Source organism: Capra hircus, chromosome 25 (genome assembly GCF_001704415.2).
Source record: "Capra hircus breed San Clemente chromosome 25, ASM170441v1, whole genome shotgun sequence".
NCBI classification, from domain to species: Eukaryota; Metazoa; Chordata; class Mammalia; order Artiodactyla; family Bovidae; genus Capra; species Capra hircus.
Window position 1 is genome coordinate 18,373,498 of NC_030832.1, and position 19,591 is coordinate 18,393,088.

General features: G+C 39.1%; 2 protein-coding genes across 3 annotated transcripts in view; one reads left to right on the forward strand and one right to left on the reverse strand.

Annotated features, from left to right (window-relative positions):
- ACSM3 (acyl-CoA synthetase medium-chain family member 3) overlaps positions 1-19,591 on the forward strand; it is a 61,402-nt gene that overhangs the window by 20,357 nt on the left and 21,454 nt on the right. For both annotated transcript variants that reach the window (XM_005697568.3, XM_018040677.1), the window contains exons 4-5: positions 16,249-16,456; positions 19,217-19,360. In XM_005697568.3, coding sequence (XP_005697625.1) covers positions 16,249-16,456; positions 19,217-19,360 — 352 coding nt within the window. The remainder of the gene's footprint in view (positions 1-16,248; positions 16,457-19,216; positions 19,361-19,591) is intronic.
- ERI2 (ERI1 exoribonuclease family member 2) overlaps positions 18,744-19,591 on the reverse strand; it is a 37,108-nt gene continuing 36,260 nt past the window's right edge. Inside the window, exon 9 of the mRNA XM_018040676.1 lies at positions 18,744-19,237. Coding sequence (XP_017896165.1) covers positions 19,211-19,237 — 27 coding nt within the window. The 3' untranslated portion in view covers positions 18,744-19,210. The remainder of the gene's footprint in view (positions 19,238-19,591) is intronic.

Below are 19,591 nucleotides of genomic sequence, written 5' to 3' on the forward strand. Positions count from 1 at the left end.
ATTAAGCCCTGCAGGTGATTCTGGTGCATGTCCAAGTTTGAGAACCACAGAACCAGAAGAAGTAAGCCTCTCTCCCTCTGGGGGCCTGGAGAATGACAAGAAAGACTTGGGTAAATTGGCAGATTTTGCTACTGGTCACTAACCAGCTTATGTTAGTGTGTGGAGAGTGGAGCTCTGCATCTTAGGAGAGGCTTCTCATTATCCTGTTTATGATTCAAGGTGTATAAAATTACCAATTTATTAATTTGCCTGAAGGGCCAAAAGACTCTGGCATGAGTAGGCCTCTCTCCCTGCTAACGGACCTACATAAGACAAAATTAAGCCAGACGTTTGTTTAGCGGATAAAACAAGTAACTTTCATAATTTAATTTATTGGCACTGGGGTTTGAAAGCTCAGTTCATCCACCTCATCTTATTATACCCATCATCCTTTCAAGCAATGTGTTTATTGGTCAACTGCTATGTTTTAGGAGCTGTGGAGTTTATGATCCAGTGGGAGAGTCAGGAGTCAAGTCAACACAGAGTTGAAAAGTGTGACAAGTGCTATAAAGGAAATAGCACAAGAGCCACTGTAATGTATGACGGGTACTACTACAGACTGAGAGAAGGTCAGGCGCATAATTTAAGCTGAAACTGAGGGATGAGTCAGCCAGAGGGAGAAGGTATGGGTGATGGGAGCATTCATTCTAAGCAAATGGAAAAGCTCTACAAAGGTCCTGAGGCAAGAAATAATTTGTAGATTTGAGAAGATGAAAACAGTGCAGTGTGAATATAGGTACTGGCTAGGGGCCACCTCATCCCAGGGACTATAATATGTAAAATCCCTTAACAGAGACTTCTCCTCTAGACAGGCTTAGATGAGTACTATCAGGATTTGCCCTAGTAAGTCTCCTTTTCCTATGTTCTGTGGCTGCAATATCCCTTTCTGAAACCAATTCTATATTAATATGTTCTATATAAGGGTATGGCTTAATCTTGCTGCTCTGCGAATCATATGTCTGTTTATATTGACTATGAATATCTCTATTCTATTTTACATTGAGTTTACAGTTTAGCTCTTGGAAGGCAATCTATTTTCCTTATTTCCAAGTTCTTAGATATGCCTATAGTCTCCAGGGCCAACAACAAACTCATCATATTTTCATTTTCAAACTTTTGCATACGTATTGTAGGTCAAATTCCAACAGAAATCTCAGTATATAATCTTTAAAAAAATAGTAATTGCCAAGAATATGTTCCTTTAAGTGCCATTTACCATAAAAATCTACTATCCCACTTCAGTCTCTTGAAGAAGTTTATATAATACTTGTGGTCCCTCCGAAATTATAATAAACATTCACTCATTTTGAAAGATTGTTGCTGAGCTGTGAAGACGCTGGGATTCTTGGCCTCTGGAGGAGAGGAATTCATTCAGGGCCAGTGACAAGGCTTGATTGCTCAGAGCTGTTGTGTAATAAACTTTTATTAAATGAGGAAAAACAAATAAATAAATTTTTAAAAAAGTATAAAAGAGATAGAGAAAGCTTCTGACATAGACATCAGAAGGGGGCAGAAAGAATGCCCCCTCTGCTAGCCTTTAGCAGTATGTTATATACCTATCAGCAAGCTGCTAATTAGATAAAGGAGATATTCTAAAATTCAGAGAGGTACCAGGTCCCTCACCCACACATGTATTTTAAGATAACATTGGCACCTGGTGAGTCATCCGGGCCATAAAATGATTGACATGAATCTTGAAGAAAGACAGTTTTCCAAGTAAATATAGTTTTATTAACATAGATTAGGAGAACAATGTATGAGTAAAACATACAGGTTTGTTGAGCCCTTATCGTTATGAATCTTAATTGAACTGACTTGAAGCAAGACAGAGTCTAGGGTGAATACATAGTTCATTAACATAGCTTAAGACAAACATTTCCATAAGAAAAAATGCATTGGCTAGCTCAAGATTTGAGAAAAGTTAAGTTCAGGTGGAGCCAGGTGTCATCATGGCAACACAGAATTTTAAGTGAAACCTCCTTTTAATTTTGTGCAAAGATGGGAAAAAATGTGACATTGTTTCCTCCTGCCGCTTACCAGAGAGAGAAAATATGTCTGACACTTGCAGCCTATTTCCTCTGTTTGGAGAACCCTGGGCTTCCTGCCTGTTACTCTCTCAACTTGCTCATTTTATCATCACAAGAGCCTTATGATTAGGAAGAGAAAATCTCATTTTATAAACAGAGAAGGGAAAGCTTTCATAGTTGGGGAAAAAGGAACATTAAGTCATTTGCCCAAAGGCATTCAGAAACTCAGTGTAGAGCCCAGTGTACCCTCTAGAATTTTCTAGAAGTTTTTATAAAATTTGAAAATAAGAACAGTTTTTAAAAAATCAACTGTATCTCAATAAATTAAAAAAAAAATCATCTAGATGTGGTAATTCAACATCATGGTAGTGTGAGATGTTTCCCTTTTCTCTCCCCTTCAATTTGCAACAAGTAAAACATATATAACTCTACAAAGGTCCTCTGCCCAACGCACCAGGATACCAGAGAGATCCACACATCTGTACATCTGAAGGTGGATGGAATGGTACATAGGAGGTGGAATCAAGGGAGTGCCCATAATCCTGGCTCTCCAACCACAGTGGATGAACACACATCTGAGAAAGAACTCAGTGGTAGCTGGGGAGGTGGTGTACGCAACTCTAGTTTCCCAGTGGCAGCAGTACCTGCAGCTAAAGGGAACTAGGCAGCAGCAGCAGGGCCTGCAAGCCCAGCCCTACCAGCTACAGGGGTGCCTAAGGCTCCAGCACCCCTGCACAAGGCGGCAGTGCCTGCAAACCTGACAACCCCAACAACCCCAGATGTAGCAGAGGCGCCTGCCATCATGGTGCATCCAGTGGTGACGTGAGCAACAACAGCAACACTTGCAGCAGAAGGCACCCAAGACTCCAAAGGCACAAGCAGTGACAATGAGGGCTCCAGGCACACCCCTGACGGGTAATAGGGTGGAAAATACTGATTCCGTAGTACTGTCAGAGGCTGGTCAGGTTAGGGAAAACAAAGACTCGTGTTGTAGTGCCACCTGCTGGAAAAAAAAGAAGGTGCTCTAATTACCAATGTATTGAATTTTTAGAATCAAAGTAAACAAATCTTCCCAGGTGGCCCCTAGAAGTAAAGAATCTGCCTGGCAATTCAGGAGACACAAAAGATGCTGATTCAGTTCCTGGGTCAGGAAGATCCCCTGGAGTAGGAAATGGCAACCAATAGTATTCTTGCCTAGAAAATTCCATGGACAGAGGAGCCCAGTAGGCTACTGTTCATGGAGTTGCAAAGAGTTTGATATGTTTGAGCACACACACACACAACAATCTTACCTAATAAGAAAGATATTCACTCCTTCAAATGTGTGGGCGGAGGTACAAGATATCAAGCACTGTGAAAAACCACAGTAATAAGGTATCACAAAAAGAAAGTGAAACTTCTCCAGAAACCAAACTTAAACTCATAGAAGATTGCAATCAGATAGAGAATTCAAAATAGCTGTCAATACGCACAAGAAAACTCAGAAAGTCATTTCAATGAGCTCAGGAATAAAATAGAATAAAAACAGAAGGGATATTTTAACAAAAGGTTGGATCTCTAAAAGAGATACAAACAGAATTTCTAGAGCCAAAGAACTCAATAAATGATATAAATAATGCAATAGAAAGCACTGGAAGCAGAGAAGACCATAAAGAAGAAAAAATTAGCAAGCATGACTTCAGAAGCCTAGAAATGATCCAGACCAGAAAGGATAACTAAGGTTTTTTTTTTTTTTAATGCAGAATTTCTAAGAGATCTATTAGGAAAGGCAACATAAAGAGGCTTCTGCAGAAAAACTAAAGCTGAGGGAGTTCATCACCTCTGAGCGACTTCACTTCACTTCACAGCTGCCTTACAGGAAATGTTGAGGGCTTCTTGAAGATGGCAGAGTAAGAGTACATGGCAATAATATCCTCCATGGACACATCAAAAAAACTAATTGGAAACTGGCAGAAGGACTTCTATACAACCAAGGCTGTAAGAAAGATGCACATATAAAAGGGTAGGATGGGAATAGAAGTGATTGAACTGGGACCTGTGCCACTGGGAGGGAACTTAGAGGAAAAAGGAGATTTCTTGGGTGGACATCTGCCCTAGGGAGTGAGTAGGTCAAGTCACAGCCTGGGCATCTCAGCCCTGGGGACCCATGTGGAGGAGGCAATACCCACTAGCTGCTTGGAGAACTATTGGTACAGATAGAAAGGCTGGAGAAGCTTAGATTCCTCTCGTGAGGAGCACACAGATGCTGGTTTGTCCCTGGGCAGAGCAGAGAGACGTTTGCCCTAGGGGTTACCAGGTTTTCTGAGACCACCTCACTGCGCACCCCAGTCCAAGGTGACCAGTTCCTGCTCATTCCACACCACAGCATGGAACTAGATATAGGGTAACCACAACCCAGGAAAAGACATGACAACAAGCTGCATCTAAGTGGAGCCCCAGACACCTACATAGACAGAACACTAGACCTCTAGACACACGAGCCCTACTTCCTTTATCACTTCCCACCTTTGGGGCAAAGGTCCTGGTGTAGGAAGAAGGAAAACACACATTCAAATGGAACAGTGCCGGTTCCAAACGGCCAACAGACACATGAAAAGATACACAGCATTAGTAATTATTAGAAAAGTATAATACAAAACTACTAGATATAACCTCATACCTATCAGAATGTCTATCATCAAAAAGCCTACAGATAACAAATGGAGAGGATGTAGAGAAAAGGGAATCCTTGTACACTGTTAGTGGGAGCTCAGATTGGTGCAGCCACAGTATGGAGGTTCCTCAAAAACTAAAAATAGAACTGTCAGGTGACCCAGCAATTCCATTCCCAGGTAAATATCTGGAAAAAATGAAAACACTAATTCAGAAAAAAGATACATGCACCCTAATGTTAATAGCAACACAATTTACAAAGTCATGGAAGACACCCAAGTGCCCACCAATAGATAACTGGAGAAAGAAGATGTGAGATATATAATGGGAATATTATTCAGTCATTAAAAAGAATAAAATTTTGCTATTTGCAGCAACATAGATGGAGCTAGAGAATATTATGCTTAGTGAAATAAGTCAGAGAAAAACAAATACTATATGTTATCACTTATATGTGGAATCTAAAATAACACAAATGAATATGTATGCAAAATAGGAACAGATTCACAGATATATAAAACAGAGTGGAGGGGAAAGAACAACTACACTGTATAAAATACACAAGCTATAAGGATATACTGTATAGCACAGGGAATTATAGCCATTATCTGCAATAACATAAAGGAGTATAATCTGCAAAAATACTGAACCATTTTGCTATACACATGAAACTAATGTAATATTGTAAATTAACTAAACTTTAATTTAAAAAAGAAATGCTGAAAGGCTCTTCTACCAAAAACAAAAAGGCAGAAGTACACAAAACCTTGAGGAAGGTAATAGAATCAGAAAATTGCAACTGTACATCAGAATAGATTGTTAAACAATTATAGCATAAAGGTTAATGGGGGAAAGAAATAAAAAATAACTATAGTTACTTCAATTTGATAATGAACTCACAACACAAAAAGATAATTTTGAAACAACAAAATGATTTGAGACAACAGAAAAATAAAAGGGGAAGAGAGAAAGGAGAGAAACTGTATAACTAAATGAAGAGAAAGTGAAAGTGAAAATCTCTCAGTCATGTCTGACTCTTTGCAACCCTATGGACTATACAGTCCATGGAATTCTTCAGGCCAGAATACTGGAGTGGGTAGCCTATCCCTTTCTCCAGCAGATCTTCCTGACCCAGGGATCAAACCAGGGTCTCTACCAACTGAGCTATCAGGGAAACCCCCAAGTGAAGACGATGTTATTGGTAGTAAAAGGACTATTGAGATATAGTACAACCAGAAAACAAAGATAAAATGGCACTACTAAATCCTCATTTATCAATAATTACCCTAAATGTAGATTCATGGGTAAAAACCTTAAAAAAACTTTTAATTAAAAGAATTAAGTTAAAAAAAAAAGAGTAGCTGGATGGATTAAAAATAAGCCCCAATGCTATACCTCCTCCAGGAAACTTCTCTCAGCTCTAAGGTAAAAAACAGCCTCAAATTGAAGGGATGTTAGATGATACTTCAAGCAAATGGCAGCCAAAAAAAAGTGGGTGTAGTCATACTCATATCAGAGAAAATAGACTTTCAAGCCAAAAGATATAAAGCCAGAAGAGATAAAGGTGGACATCACATAATGACAAAGGGAATAATCCCTCAAGAAGATACAAATAATTGATATCTATCTATGTATCTATATATCTATATCTATTTGTCTGTCTATCTATCTATATACATACACATGTAACACAGGAGTAGCAAAACATATAAAGACCTACATGGAGAAACTGACAGGAGCATAATAATGGAAGGGTACTTTAATGCCTGACTTAAATCAATGGACAGATCACTCAGACAGAGTGTCAATAAGAAAGCATTGACTTTAAATGAAACATCAGACCAGATAAACTTAATAGATTTATATGAATATAGCATAACTCATCCAGTGCAACGAAATACACATTTTTCTAAAGTGCACATGGGACATCTCCAGGATAGATCACATGTTAGGTCACAAAGCAAGTCTCAATACAATCAAGGAAATTAAAACCATATTAAGCATCTTTTCTGACCACAATAAAATGAAACTAGAAATCAACTATAGGAAGTCTGTAAAAATCACATATATGTGAAGACTAAACAACATGCAATTTAAAAACTATTGGCTCAATGAAGAAATCAAAGGAGAAAATTTAAAATACCTAAAGACAAATGAAAAGAAAAAGATGATATGCCAAAATCTATGGGATGCAGCAAAAGCTGTACTAAGAGTGAGTCATCTAGGCCTACCTCAAGAAACAAGAAAAGCCTCAAATAATCTAAACCTCATACCTAAAGGAGCTAGGAAAAAAGAAAGAATAAAACAAGCCCAAAATCTGTATGAGAAAGGGAATGATAATAAAATGATAATAAAAGTTAGAGCAGAGATAAATGAAATAGAGACTTAAAAGACAATGGAAAAGATCAATGCAACTAGTTCATTGATCAAAAGATCAATGCAAAGAGCTGGTTCTTTGAAAGGATAACCATGACAAATCTTTAGCTAGACTCACCAAAAAAACAGAGAGAAGGCTCAGATAAATAAAATCAGAAACAAAAGAGGATAGATTACAATGGATACAATAGAAATACAAAGGATTATAAGTCTACTATGAAGTCTACTACTATACACCAACAAATTAGACAACCTAAAATAAATGAATAAATCCCTGCTGCTGCTGCTGCTGCTAAGTCGCTTCAGTCGTGTCTGACTCTGTGCGACCCCAGAGACGACAGACCACCAGGCTCCCCCGTCCCTGGGATTCTCCAGGCAAGAACACTGGAATGGGTTGCCATTTCCTTCTCCAATGCATGAAAGTGAAAAGTGAAAGTGAAGTCACTCAGTCGTGCCCGACTCTAGCGACCCCATGGACTGCAGCCCACCAGGCTCCTCCATCCATGGGATTTTCCAGGCAAGAGTACTGGAGTGGGGTGCCATTGCCTTCTAGAATCCTACAATCTTCCAAGACTAAAGCATGAAGATATAGAAAATCTCAATTGACTGATTACTAGTAAGGAGATTGAAACATTAATAGAAAATCTTCCCCCAGATAAAGTCCTCCAGCAGACAGCTTCACAGGTGAATTCTATCAAACATTGAGATTTAGTAGCTATCCTTCTCAAACTATGGCTTCCCAGGAGGCACTAGTGGTAAAGAACCTGCCTGCAAATGCAGGAGACTTAAGAGACGCAGGTTTGATTCATGGGTTGGGAAGATCTCTGGGAGGAGGGCATGGAAACCCACTCCAGTATTCTTGCCTAGAGAACCCCATGGACAGAGGAGCCTGGCAGGCTACAGTCCATAGGGTTGCAAAGAGTTGGACATGACTGAAGCAACTTAGCACACACACATGCACTTCTCAAACTATTTCAAAAATATTGAAAAGGAGGGACTGCTTCCCTAACTCACTTTACAAGGCCATCATTACCCTGATTACAAAATCAAACAATGAAAACACACAAAAAGAAAATTATAGGCCAATGTCTCTGATGAATATACATGCAAAAATCCTCAACAAAACATTAGCAAACCAAATACAAAAATGCATTAAAAGGATCACACACCAGGATCAAGTGGGATTTATTCCAGGTATGCAAGGATGATTCAACATCTGCAAATAAATCAATGTAATACACCACATTAACAAAGTGAAGAATAAAAATCATATAATCGAGAATTTCCAGGCAATCCAGTAGTTTGGACTCTGCTTGCTCACTGCCAAGAGCCTAGGTTCAATCCTTGGTCAGGGAACTAAGATCCCATAAGCCACAGGGCACAGCCAAAAAAAAAAAGTAAAAAACAAACAAACAAACATATGATCATGACAATAGATGCAGATGCAGGAAAAGCATTTGATAAAATACAACACTCATTTATGATAAAAACTCTCAAAAAGGGGATAGAACAAATGTACCTCAAAAGGCCATTTATGACAAACCCACAGCTAACATAATTCTGGTGAAAAACTGAAAGCTATCCCTCTAAGATCATGAACAAGACAAGAGTACCCAGTCTTACTACTCTTACTCAACATAGTGCTAAAACTCCTAGTGACAACAATTAGGCAAAAAAAGAAATAAAACACATCTAAATTGGAAAGAAAGAAGTAAAACTGTCATTATTTGTAGATGACATGATTTTGTATATTGAAAACCCTAGAGATTCAAACGAATGAAACTAGACCATTATCTTACACCATTCATAAAAAATTAACTCAAAATGGATTAAAGACGTGAATGTAAAAACTAAAACCATAAAACTCCTAGAAGAAAACATAGACAGTATGCTTGTTGACATTTTTCTTAGCAACATCTTTCTGGATATGTCTCCTCAGGCAAGGGAAGCAAAAGCTAAATTAAACAAATGAGGCTACATCAAAATAAAAAGCTCTGCACTGCAAAGAAAACCATCAACAAAACAAAAAAGAAAACCTACCAAATGGGAGATGTTTGCAAATCATATCTGATAAAAGGTTAATATCCAAAATATATTAACTCATGGAACTTCCCTGGTGGTCTATTGAAGGACTCTGTGTTTCCATTACAGGGGGCAGGGGTTTGTTCCCTGGTTGGGGAACTAAGACCCCATGTGCCACACAGCATGGCCAAAACCACACACACATCCCCCAAAAAAGTTAACTCATGAAACTCAAAAACAAACAATCCAGTTGAAAAATGGGCAGAGGATCTGAATAGACATTTTTCCAAAGAATATATATGATGTTCAACACCTGTATGAAAAGATGTTCATCAGCGTGAATTATCAGGTAATTGCAAATCAAAACCACCATATCACTTCACATCCATTAGAATGACTATTGTCAAAAAAACAAGGAATAACAAATGTTGGAGAGGATGTGAAGAAAAATGAACACTCATACATTGTTGGTGAGACTGCAAATTGGTGCAGTCACTGTGGAAAACAGTATGCAAATTCTTTAAAAAAGTTAGAACTACCATATGATCCAAATGTTCCAGTTCTGGTTATTAACCAAAAGAACATAAAAACACTAATTTTAGACATAAAAGACACACATACCTCTATTTTCATTGCAACATATGGAAACAACGCATGAATCCATCAACAGATGAATGAATATAGGATATAGGGAATGTTTTATACACACACACACACACACACACACACACAATGAAATACTCAGTTCAGTTCAGTCACTCAGTCATGTCCAACTCTGCGACCCGATGAATCACAGCACACCAGGCCTCCTTGTCCATCACCAACTCCCGGAGTTCACTCAAACTCACGCCCATCGAGTTGGTGACGCCATCCAGCCATCTCATCCTCTGTCGTCCCCTTTTCCTTCTGTCCCCAATCCCTCCCAGCATCAGAGTCTTTTCCAATGAGTCAACTCTTCTTATGAGGTGGCCAAAGTACTGGAGTTTTAGCTTTAGAATCGTTCCTTCCAAAGAACACCCACGTCTGATCTCCTTTAGGATGGACTGGTTGGATCTCCTTACAGTCCAAGGGACTCTCAAGAGTCTTCTCCAACATCACAATTCAAAAGCATCAATTCTTTGGTGCTCAGCTTTCTTCACAATCCAACTCTCACATCCATACATGATCACTGGAAAAACCATAGCCTTGACTAGATGGACCTTTGTTGGCAAAATAATGTCTCTGCTTTTGAATATGCTATCTAGGTTAGTCATAACTTTCCTTCCAAGGAGTAAGCATCTTTTAATTTCATGGCTGCAGTCACCATCTGCAGTGATTTTGGAGCCCCCAAAAATAAAGTGTGACACTGTTTCCACTATTTCCCCATCTATTTCCCATGAAGTGATGGGACCGGATGCCATGATCTTTGTTTTCTGAATGGAATACTACTCAGCCATAAAAAGGAATGAAATCTTGCCCTTGAAACAACATGGATGGACATTGAGGGTCCATAAGCCAAAGTTGTGAAATAAGGCAGACAAAAAAGACAAATATAATATGGTTTCACTCATATGTAGAATATAAAACAAATAATAAAACAAAATAAACAAGAATAAAATAACAAAAACAAACTCAGAGAACAAAATAGTGGTTACAAAGGGCAAGGGGTTTGGGGTGGGAGAAATGGGTAAAGGAGGTAAGACGAGCATGGAAACTAGTCTTTGGTTATAAGTTAAATTATAATGTTGTCAATTTATAAGTCAAGTTATAAGTAAATTTACAATTATTAGTCAAATTATAATTTCTAAGTCAAATTAAAATGTGCACACAAAACATATGTGATAAATCAATGTTACTGGAATTTTAAAAAATCATCTAATTCACTATCTCAAACCTTGATATGCATATGAATCACTGGGTTCTTGTTAAAATGCAGATTCTGATCCAAGAAGCCTGGGAGAATGCTGAGATTCTGCATTTCTAACAAGTTCCCAAGTGATGTGGATGCTGCTATTTCAGGGAACACCCTTCAGTTCACTACAGTCCCTCAGTCGTGTACAACTCTTTGCAACCCCATGGACTGCAGCATGCCAGGATTCTCCGTCCATCACCAACACCCAGAGCTTGTTCAACTTATGTCCATCGAGTCGGTGATGCAATCCAACCATCTCATCCTCTGTCATCCCCTTCTCCTCCTGCCTTCAATCTTTTCCAGCATCAGGGTCTTTTGAAAAGAGCCAATTCTTTGCATCAGGTGGCCAAAGTATTGGAGTTTCAGCTTCAGCACTAGTCCTTTCAGTGAATAGTCAGGACTGACTTCCTTTAGGAATGACTAGTTAGATTTCCTTGCAGTCCAAGGGACTCTCAAGAGTCTTCTCCAACATCACAGTTTAAAAGCATCAATTCTTTGGCCTTCAGCTCTCTTTATAGTCCAACTCACACGTCCAAACATGACTACTGGAAAAAACCATAGCTTTGACTAGATAGACCTTTGTCGGCAAAGTAATGGCTATATTTTTTAATACACTGTTTAGGTTGGTCATAACTTTTCTTCCAAGGAGCAATCTTTTGATTTCATGGCTGCAGTCATCGTCCGCAATGATTTTAGAGCCCGATAAAATAAAATCTGTCACTGCTTCCGTTGTTTCCCCATCTATTTGCCATGAAGTGATAGGACCAGATCCACGATCTTAGTTTTTTGAGTGTTGAGTTTTAAGCCAGCTTTTTCATGCTCCTCTTTCACTTTCATCGAGAAGCTCTTTAGTTCCTCTTCACTTTCTGCCATAAGAGTGATATCATCTGCATATCCGAAGTTATTAATATTTCTCCTGGAAATCTTCATTCCAGCTTGTGCTTCATCCAGCCCTTCATTTTACGTGATGTACTCTGTATATAAGTTAAATAAGCAGGGTGACAATATATAGCTTTGAAGTACTCCTTACCCAATTTGGAATCAGTCTGTTGTTCCATGTCTGGTTCTGTTACTTCTTGACCTGCATACAGATTTCTCAGGAGGCAGGTCAGGTGATCTGGTATGTGAGACAGCAAAAGAGACACAGATGTAAAGAACAGTCTTTTGGACTTTGTGGGAGAGAGTGAGGGTGGGATGATTTGGGAGAATGGCATTGAAACAATGTATATTATCATATGTGAAATGAATCACCAGTCCAGGTTCAATGCATGATACAGGGTGCTTGGGGCTGGTGCACTGGGATGACTCAGAGGGATGGGATGGGGAGGGAGGAGGGAGGGGGGTTCAGGATGGGGAACACATGTACACCCGTGGCGGATTCATGTCAATGTATGGCAAAACCAATACAATATTGTAAAGTAATTAGCCTCCAATTAAAATAAATAAATTTATATTAAAAAAAAAGAATTTTCCACAGTTTGTGGTGATCCATACAGTCAAAGGTTTTGGCATAGTCAATAACGCAGAAGTAGATGTTTTTCTGGAACTCTCTTGCTTTTTCGATGATCCAACAGGTTTTGGCAATTTGATCTCTGGTTCTTCTGCCTTTTCTAAATCCAGCTTGAACATCTGGAAGTTCATAGTTCACGTACTACTGAAGCCTGGCTTGGAGAATTTTGAACATTACTTTGCTAGCATGTGAGATGAGTGCAATTGTGCAGCAGTTTGAACATTCTTTTACATTGCCTTTCTTTGGGATTGGAATGAAAACTGACCTTTTCCAGTCCTGTGGCCACTGCTGAGTTTTGCAAATTTGCTGGCATATTGAGTGCAGCACTTTTACAGCATCATCTTTCAGGATCTGAAATAGCTCAACTGGAATTCGATCACCTCCACTAGCTTTGTTGTAGTGATGTTTCCTAAGACCCACTTGACTTTACATTCCAGGATGTCTGGCTTTAGGCAAGCAATCACACCATTGTGGTAATGTGGGTCATGAAGATCTTTTTTGTATAGTTCTCCTGTGTATTCCTGCCACCTCTTCTTAATATCTCCAGCTTCTGTTAAGTCCATTCTGTTTCTATACTTTTATGCCCATCTTTGCATGAAATGTTCCTTTGGTATCTCTAATTTTCTTGAAGAGATCTCTAGTCTTGCCCATTCTATTTCTTCTGTTTCTTTGCACTGATCACCAAGGAAGGCTTTCTTATCTCTCCTTCCTATTATTTGGAACTCTGTATTCAAATGAGTTTAAGTTTCCTTTTCTTTTTGCCTTTAGCTTCTCTTCTTTTCTCAGCTACTTGTAAGGCCTCCTCAGATAACCATTTTGCCTTTTTACATTTCTTTTTCTTGGGAATGGTCTTGATCACTGCCTCCTGTACAATGTCACATACCTCTGTCCATAGTTCTGCAGGCACTCTATCAGATCTAATCCACTGAACTGATTTGTCACTTCCACTGTATAATTGCTAAGGGATTTGACTTAGGTCATATGTGAATGGACTTAGCAACAACATATGTGAATGGTCCAGTGTTTTTCCCTTCTTCCTGAACTTAAGTCTGAATTTTGCAATAAGGAGTTCATGCTCTGAGCCACAGTCAGCTTCTGGTCTTGTTTTTGTTGACTGTATAGAAATTCTCCATCTTTGGCTGCAAAGAATATAATCAATCTGATTTCGGTATCGACCACCTGGTGAAGTCCGTGTGTAGAGTCGTTTCTTGTGTTGTTGGAAGGTGTTCGCTATGACCAGTGCATTGTCTTGGCAAAACTGTTAGCCTTTGCCCTGCTTCATTCTGTTCTCCTAGGCCAAACTTTTCTGTTACTCCAGGTATCTCTTGACTTCCTACTTTTGCATTCTAGTCCCCATTGATGAAATGGCATCTTTTTGGTGTTAGTTCTAGAAGTTCTTGTAGGTCTTCACAGAAGCATTCAGCTTCAGCTTCTTTGGCATTAGTGTTTGGGGAACAGACTTGGATTACTGTGATACTGAATGGTTTGCCTGGGAAACAAACAGAGATCATCTGTCGTTTTTGAGATTGCACCCAAGCTCTGCGTTTCAGACTCTTTTGTTGACTCTGAGGGCTACTCCATTTCTTCTAAGAGATTCTTGCCCACAGTAGTACATATAATGGTCCTATGAATTAAATTCACCCATTCCAGTCCATTTTAGTTCAGTGATTCCTAAAATGTGGACGTTCGCTCTTGCCATCTCCTGTTTGACCACTTCCAATTTACCTCATTAAAAAGTTTAACTCATTTAATCCTTAATAACCCTATAAAGAAGGTAGTGTTATTATAATCCCCATTTTACAGATGCAGAATCAGAGACTCTCAGAGGTGAAGTAGTCTTGTTCAAGACCAAGCTTTAAGAGTATCTTAAAGGACACACTCTTGACCACTGCACTGTACCTTACTGTACCTTACAGTATAGTTTATAGCAGATGGGACTAGAAGCACAGAAAAGATGAATGCCTCAATCCTTCTCTTTGGAAAGAAGGTATAAAATTAATGTATGTTTTAAGAGGCCCTTTGGCCACCTGATGCGAAGAGCTGACTCTCTGGAAAAGACCCTGATGCTGGATAAAAATGAGGACAAGAGAAGAAGGGGGAGACAGAGGATGAGAAGTTGGATGGCATCACTGACTCAGTGGACATAACGTTTGAGCAATTTCAGGGAGATAGTGATGGACAGAAAACCCTGGTGTGCTGCAGTTTATGGGGTCACAAAGAGTTGGACACGACTTAGCAACAGAACAACAAAAGATGCACTGAACCAAGGTGGTTAAATTACAGTTTAAGTCAGGGTGCAGTGTTCAGTCCATGCACTGCCCCTGCTACTTCAGTGATTCAGGCAAATTATTTATAGGGTGGACTAAGAATGCTGCCTGCCATATCAGCAAACAAAGGATGTTATGGCCATCAAGCCATCAGCTACTACAGCTGCCTCCAGTGATGAGCCCTGAGGGAACTCAGGTTGAGAAAGAACAGATTAGCCCTAGATAGTTAAATTAATGCTTTTGAACTGTGGTGTTGGAGAAGACTCTTGAGAGTCTCTTGGACTGCAAGGAGATCCAACCAGTCCATTCTGAAGGAGATCAATCCTGGGATTTCTTTGGAGGGAATGATGCTGAAGCTGAAACTCCAGTACTTTGGACACCTCATGCGAAGAGTTGACTCATTGGAAAAGACTCTGATGCTGGGAGGGATTGGGGGCAGTAGGAGAAAGGGACGACCAAGGATGAGATGGCTGGATGGCATCACGGACTCGATGGACATGAGTCTGAGTGAACTCTGGGAGATGGTGATGAACAGGGAGGCCTGGCGTGCTGCTATTCATGGGGTCGCAAAGAGTTGGACACGACTGAGCGACTGAACTGAACTGAGTTAAGGTGCATATCAAAGAAATGAGATCAGTGAGCCTAGACTCTTACATCTTCCGGTACATAGAAAAGCACTAAATTGATTAACTTGCCATGTCTGGCTTTTAATTAACAGTAATCTTTTGATGTTCCAACTACCTGGCTTTTGTTGCAAAACCCCCTGTATATTCTGGCTTCTCCCTTCACCCTTCAGAGCAGTCCCTCAGAGCTATCTGAGAAAGCCCTCAGAAAGTCGTCCCAATAAAACATAATTCTCAACTTTTATGTTGTGTATTTTCTAGTTAACAATAACATTTGTGTTTTAGGTAGAGATTAAATGTTAAAATATGCAAACACTTACACAGCACCTGACACTCAAAGTACTCAATAAATCAGAGGTTAAAGCGTCTGCTTCCACTGAGGGAGACCCGGGTTCGATCCCTGGGTCGGGAAGATTCCCCTGGAGAAGGAAATGGCAATCCACTCCAGTATTCTTGCCTGGAGAATCCCATGGACGGAGAAGCCTAGTAGGTTACAGTCCACGGGGTCGCAAAGAGTCGGACACGGCTGAGCGACTTCACCTTCACCTTTATTATTTTTCAATTCAAAACCCTCTTCAAGTTAAATGTTATGAATGGTCTCCAGATAGAAAATAATTATCCAGGATTTAACATCCTTTCATGTTAGATCAAAAGGGTCCTAGACTTTGAGATTCCTTTAAAGGCAGAAGTATAGTAATGAAAGGAAGACAAATAGATATCCTGCCTGGAAAATCAACTAACTCACCCTGAGAAACACTGAATATACATGGGTTATCTATACTACCTTAATTAACATGATGAAGGAAATCCTTTCTAAATACTTTATTTTCTTCTCTTTTAGGGACAGTTCTAATTCCAGGAACCACTCAGATGACCCAAAAAGACATCCTCTACCGACTACAATCTTCAAAAGCAAAGTGCATTATTACCAATGAAGTTTTAGCTCCAGCAGTTGATGCTGTTGCATCTAAATGTGAAAATCTGCACTCCAAACTAATTGTGTCTCAGAGCCCCAGAGAGGGTTGGGAGAACTTAAAGGAGATGATGAAGTGAGTAACCATAATTGTTGTAGAACAGCTTTCCAAAAAGAAACACAACATTGATAAGTTGGTCAACCCTGGATTAACCAGAAAAATGAAAATTAAAATAATAGACAAAGGGAACAACTGGTGATTATAGTGCAAAGCTCTGAGGCAAGGAACTGGTGGTGTTTTTCATAGGTTGGGATCTCAAGGAAGCACACTATAAGACAGACATTAGTTGTGTAAGTTTATTAAGAAGTTACCTTAGGACCAATACCTGTGAAGGAAAGGGAACAATGTGGGATTGGGCAGCAGTTGAAATTTATCATCCATGTACTTCAAAAAAGCCATCAGTCAACCTACAGAGATCACTGTAGTTTGGATAGCCCTTCAAAGCTATGTCCAGCTAAAGCAAGAGATCCAATGCTAATCAGTAACTGGATACAAACTGTCTTTAGAAGGAGGCAAGACCTTGAGCAAGGCAACTATCTTCAGCCAAGGTAATATCTAAAGAGGGATCTTAGCACATGAAGGGAAGCATGTCTTAAAATTCTGCAGCAGGATCTAGGAGGTGCATCACAGCATCAACCACAGAGCAATTATCATCTCCCATAGGAACTAATCAGAATCAATCCTTCTGTGGGTGCTGTATTATTCCCTTGCTGACAGTGACATTTCTATCAGGTTATAGTAGGAAGAATACTTAATAGATGCAATTAATAAAACTATTACACAGATATTCAAGCCCCGCTATGGGGTGCTGCTAGGGGTCACTTGGAACTCTTTGTCAAGTATTGGTTATCTTAGCTTTAGGGTGGTAGCAAATTCCCTCTCTGGAATGAGCTTCCTACCTTTACTCAACGATTTTCGAGCAAGTTTGCAACTAGGGACTTGTTCTTTGTCATTGTTTAGTTGCTAAGTTGTGTCTGACTCTTTGTGATATCATGGACTGTAGCCCACTGGGACTTGTTCTGACTCTTCTAAAATAGCTAACATTTATTGTGTGCATACATGCTACATTGTTCAGTTGTGTCCCACTCTTTGAGACCCCATGGACTGTAGCCCACCATGCTCCTCTGTTCATGGAATTTTCTAAGGAAGAATACTGAAATTGCCATTTCCTATTCCAGGGGATCTTCCCAACCCAGGGATTGAACCCATGTCTCTTGTGTCTCCTGTATTGGAAGGCGGATTCTCTATTGAGTTCTACCAAAGGCCAAATTCTGTTCTAATAAAAATAGTGTTATAATTGTATAATATCTAACACTTATATGCCACTGATTATGTGCCAAAAACTGCACTTCAGATATATTGGGTTGCCCAAAAAGTTCATTAGATTTTTTCAATAAGATATTATGGATAACCTCGAACAAACTTTTTGGCCAACTCAATATTAACTCATTTAAATATCACAACAAACTATGGGGTAGGAACTGTTAAATATACAGATGCTCATGTTCAGTCGCTTCAGTCGTATCCAACTCTCTGCAACACTATGGATGGGATTTTCTGGGCAAGAATACTGGAGTGGGGTTGCCATTCCCTCCTCCGGGGGTTTTTCCTGACCCAAGGATCAAACCCACATCTTCTGCATTGCAGGTGGATTCTCTGGTTAGACAGATAAATAAGGTCAAATGTTAGGATCTGGCAGAACTGGGTTTCACACTCAGGCAGTCTAGCTTCTAAGCCCACACTACTATCTGCTAGGTTTACTGCTTCTGAGAGATTGGTACAATAAACCTACCTTAGGTTTCATAAGCAACAATATCTGTGATAGAAGTGATAGGTATACAGTTATAGGTACTAGCTTTATAACAAAAAAAATTATAGAATCATAGCCTAAACATTTGGTTTAGCTATGTTAGGATTTAAAAATAGAAATAGTTTTCATAGCTGAATATTTCTGATTCATTCATTTTCAGCTCAATATTTCCTAATAAAATTCTGTATGATTCTTAGACACTCAAATGTACAGAGTTTACTTCCTCTCAGCTGCCCTGATGTATGACATATATAAAAGCCCAATTATCCTTTGGAACCAAAATGTTTTCTTTCTTTAACTGAAACCCTTCCTTCCCTAAGTGGATACTTAGATCCTCTTCAGTCTTTTTGCTTACTATATTCAGAACTATGTAGACTCTCTTGTGGGAAACAGAAAAACCATCCTTTTGAGGGAGGGGTCAGCAAATGGTTTTTTACAAAAGGGATGGATAGTAAATATATAGGATTTGCAGGCCATGTATTCTCTATCATACCTACTAACTGTCATAGTGTAGAAAGCAGTCATAGGCAATATGTAAAAGAATGGACACAGTTGTGTTGCAATAAAACTTTATCTGTGAAAACAAAAGACAGGCCATGTTTGGCCCATAGGCCTGTAGTTTAATGATCCCTGCCTTATACCATTACCCATGACTTCTATTAACATACTCATTTTTTAAAAATTATATTTTACCTCACATATACATGATTAGAAGATCATAGAATACTCATTCTGCAGAAGGTATGATAAAATTCTTGAGTTTTTTTGGTAATGCTTTCACTCTTCATTACACAGTAAAAAGCTATGAAGTCAACCTGTTATAAACGGGCTATTGATGGCAAAGTTTAGCTTGTTTCCAGAAAGCACCTTAAAAGATGGAGTGAGATGGCTTTTACCTTGGAATTCAACCTAAGTCCCTGCAGCTTAATCAATGAGATGAAGAGGTCTGAGTAAATCCTTTTGTGTGGTAACAGTCTATGATACTGTGTTTAATGTATACAATCGCTGTAATTCTTCCTTCACAGACATGCCAGTGACAACCACACCTGTGTGAAGACAAAACACAATGAGATGATGGCCATTTTCTTTACCAGTGGAACAAGCGGTTATCCTAAAATGACTGGACACACCCACAGCAGTTTTGGTTTAGGATTATCTATAAATGGAAGGTATTTTCACAGAACTGTAGTTTGAAGTGTCAATGCTACAAAAATGATGATTCCTTTATTTGTATTTTAAATGTTTCTATATATATATAGTTGTCTATATATATGTATCTCAAGTGTGTGTACATATATATATATTTATATTTATATATTAAATGTATATATGTTGTTGTTGTTCAGTTGCTAAGTCGTGTCCAACTTTTTGCGACCCCACAAACTGCAGGACGCCATGCT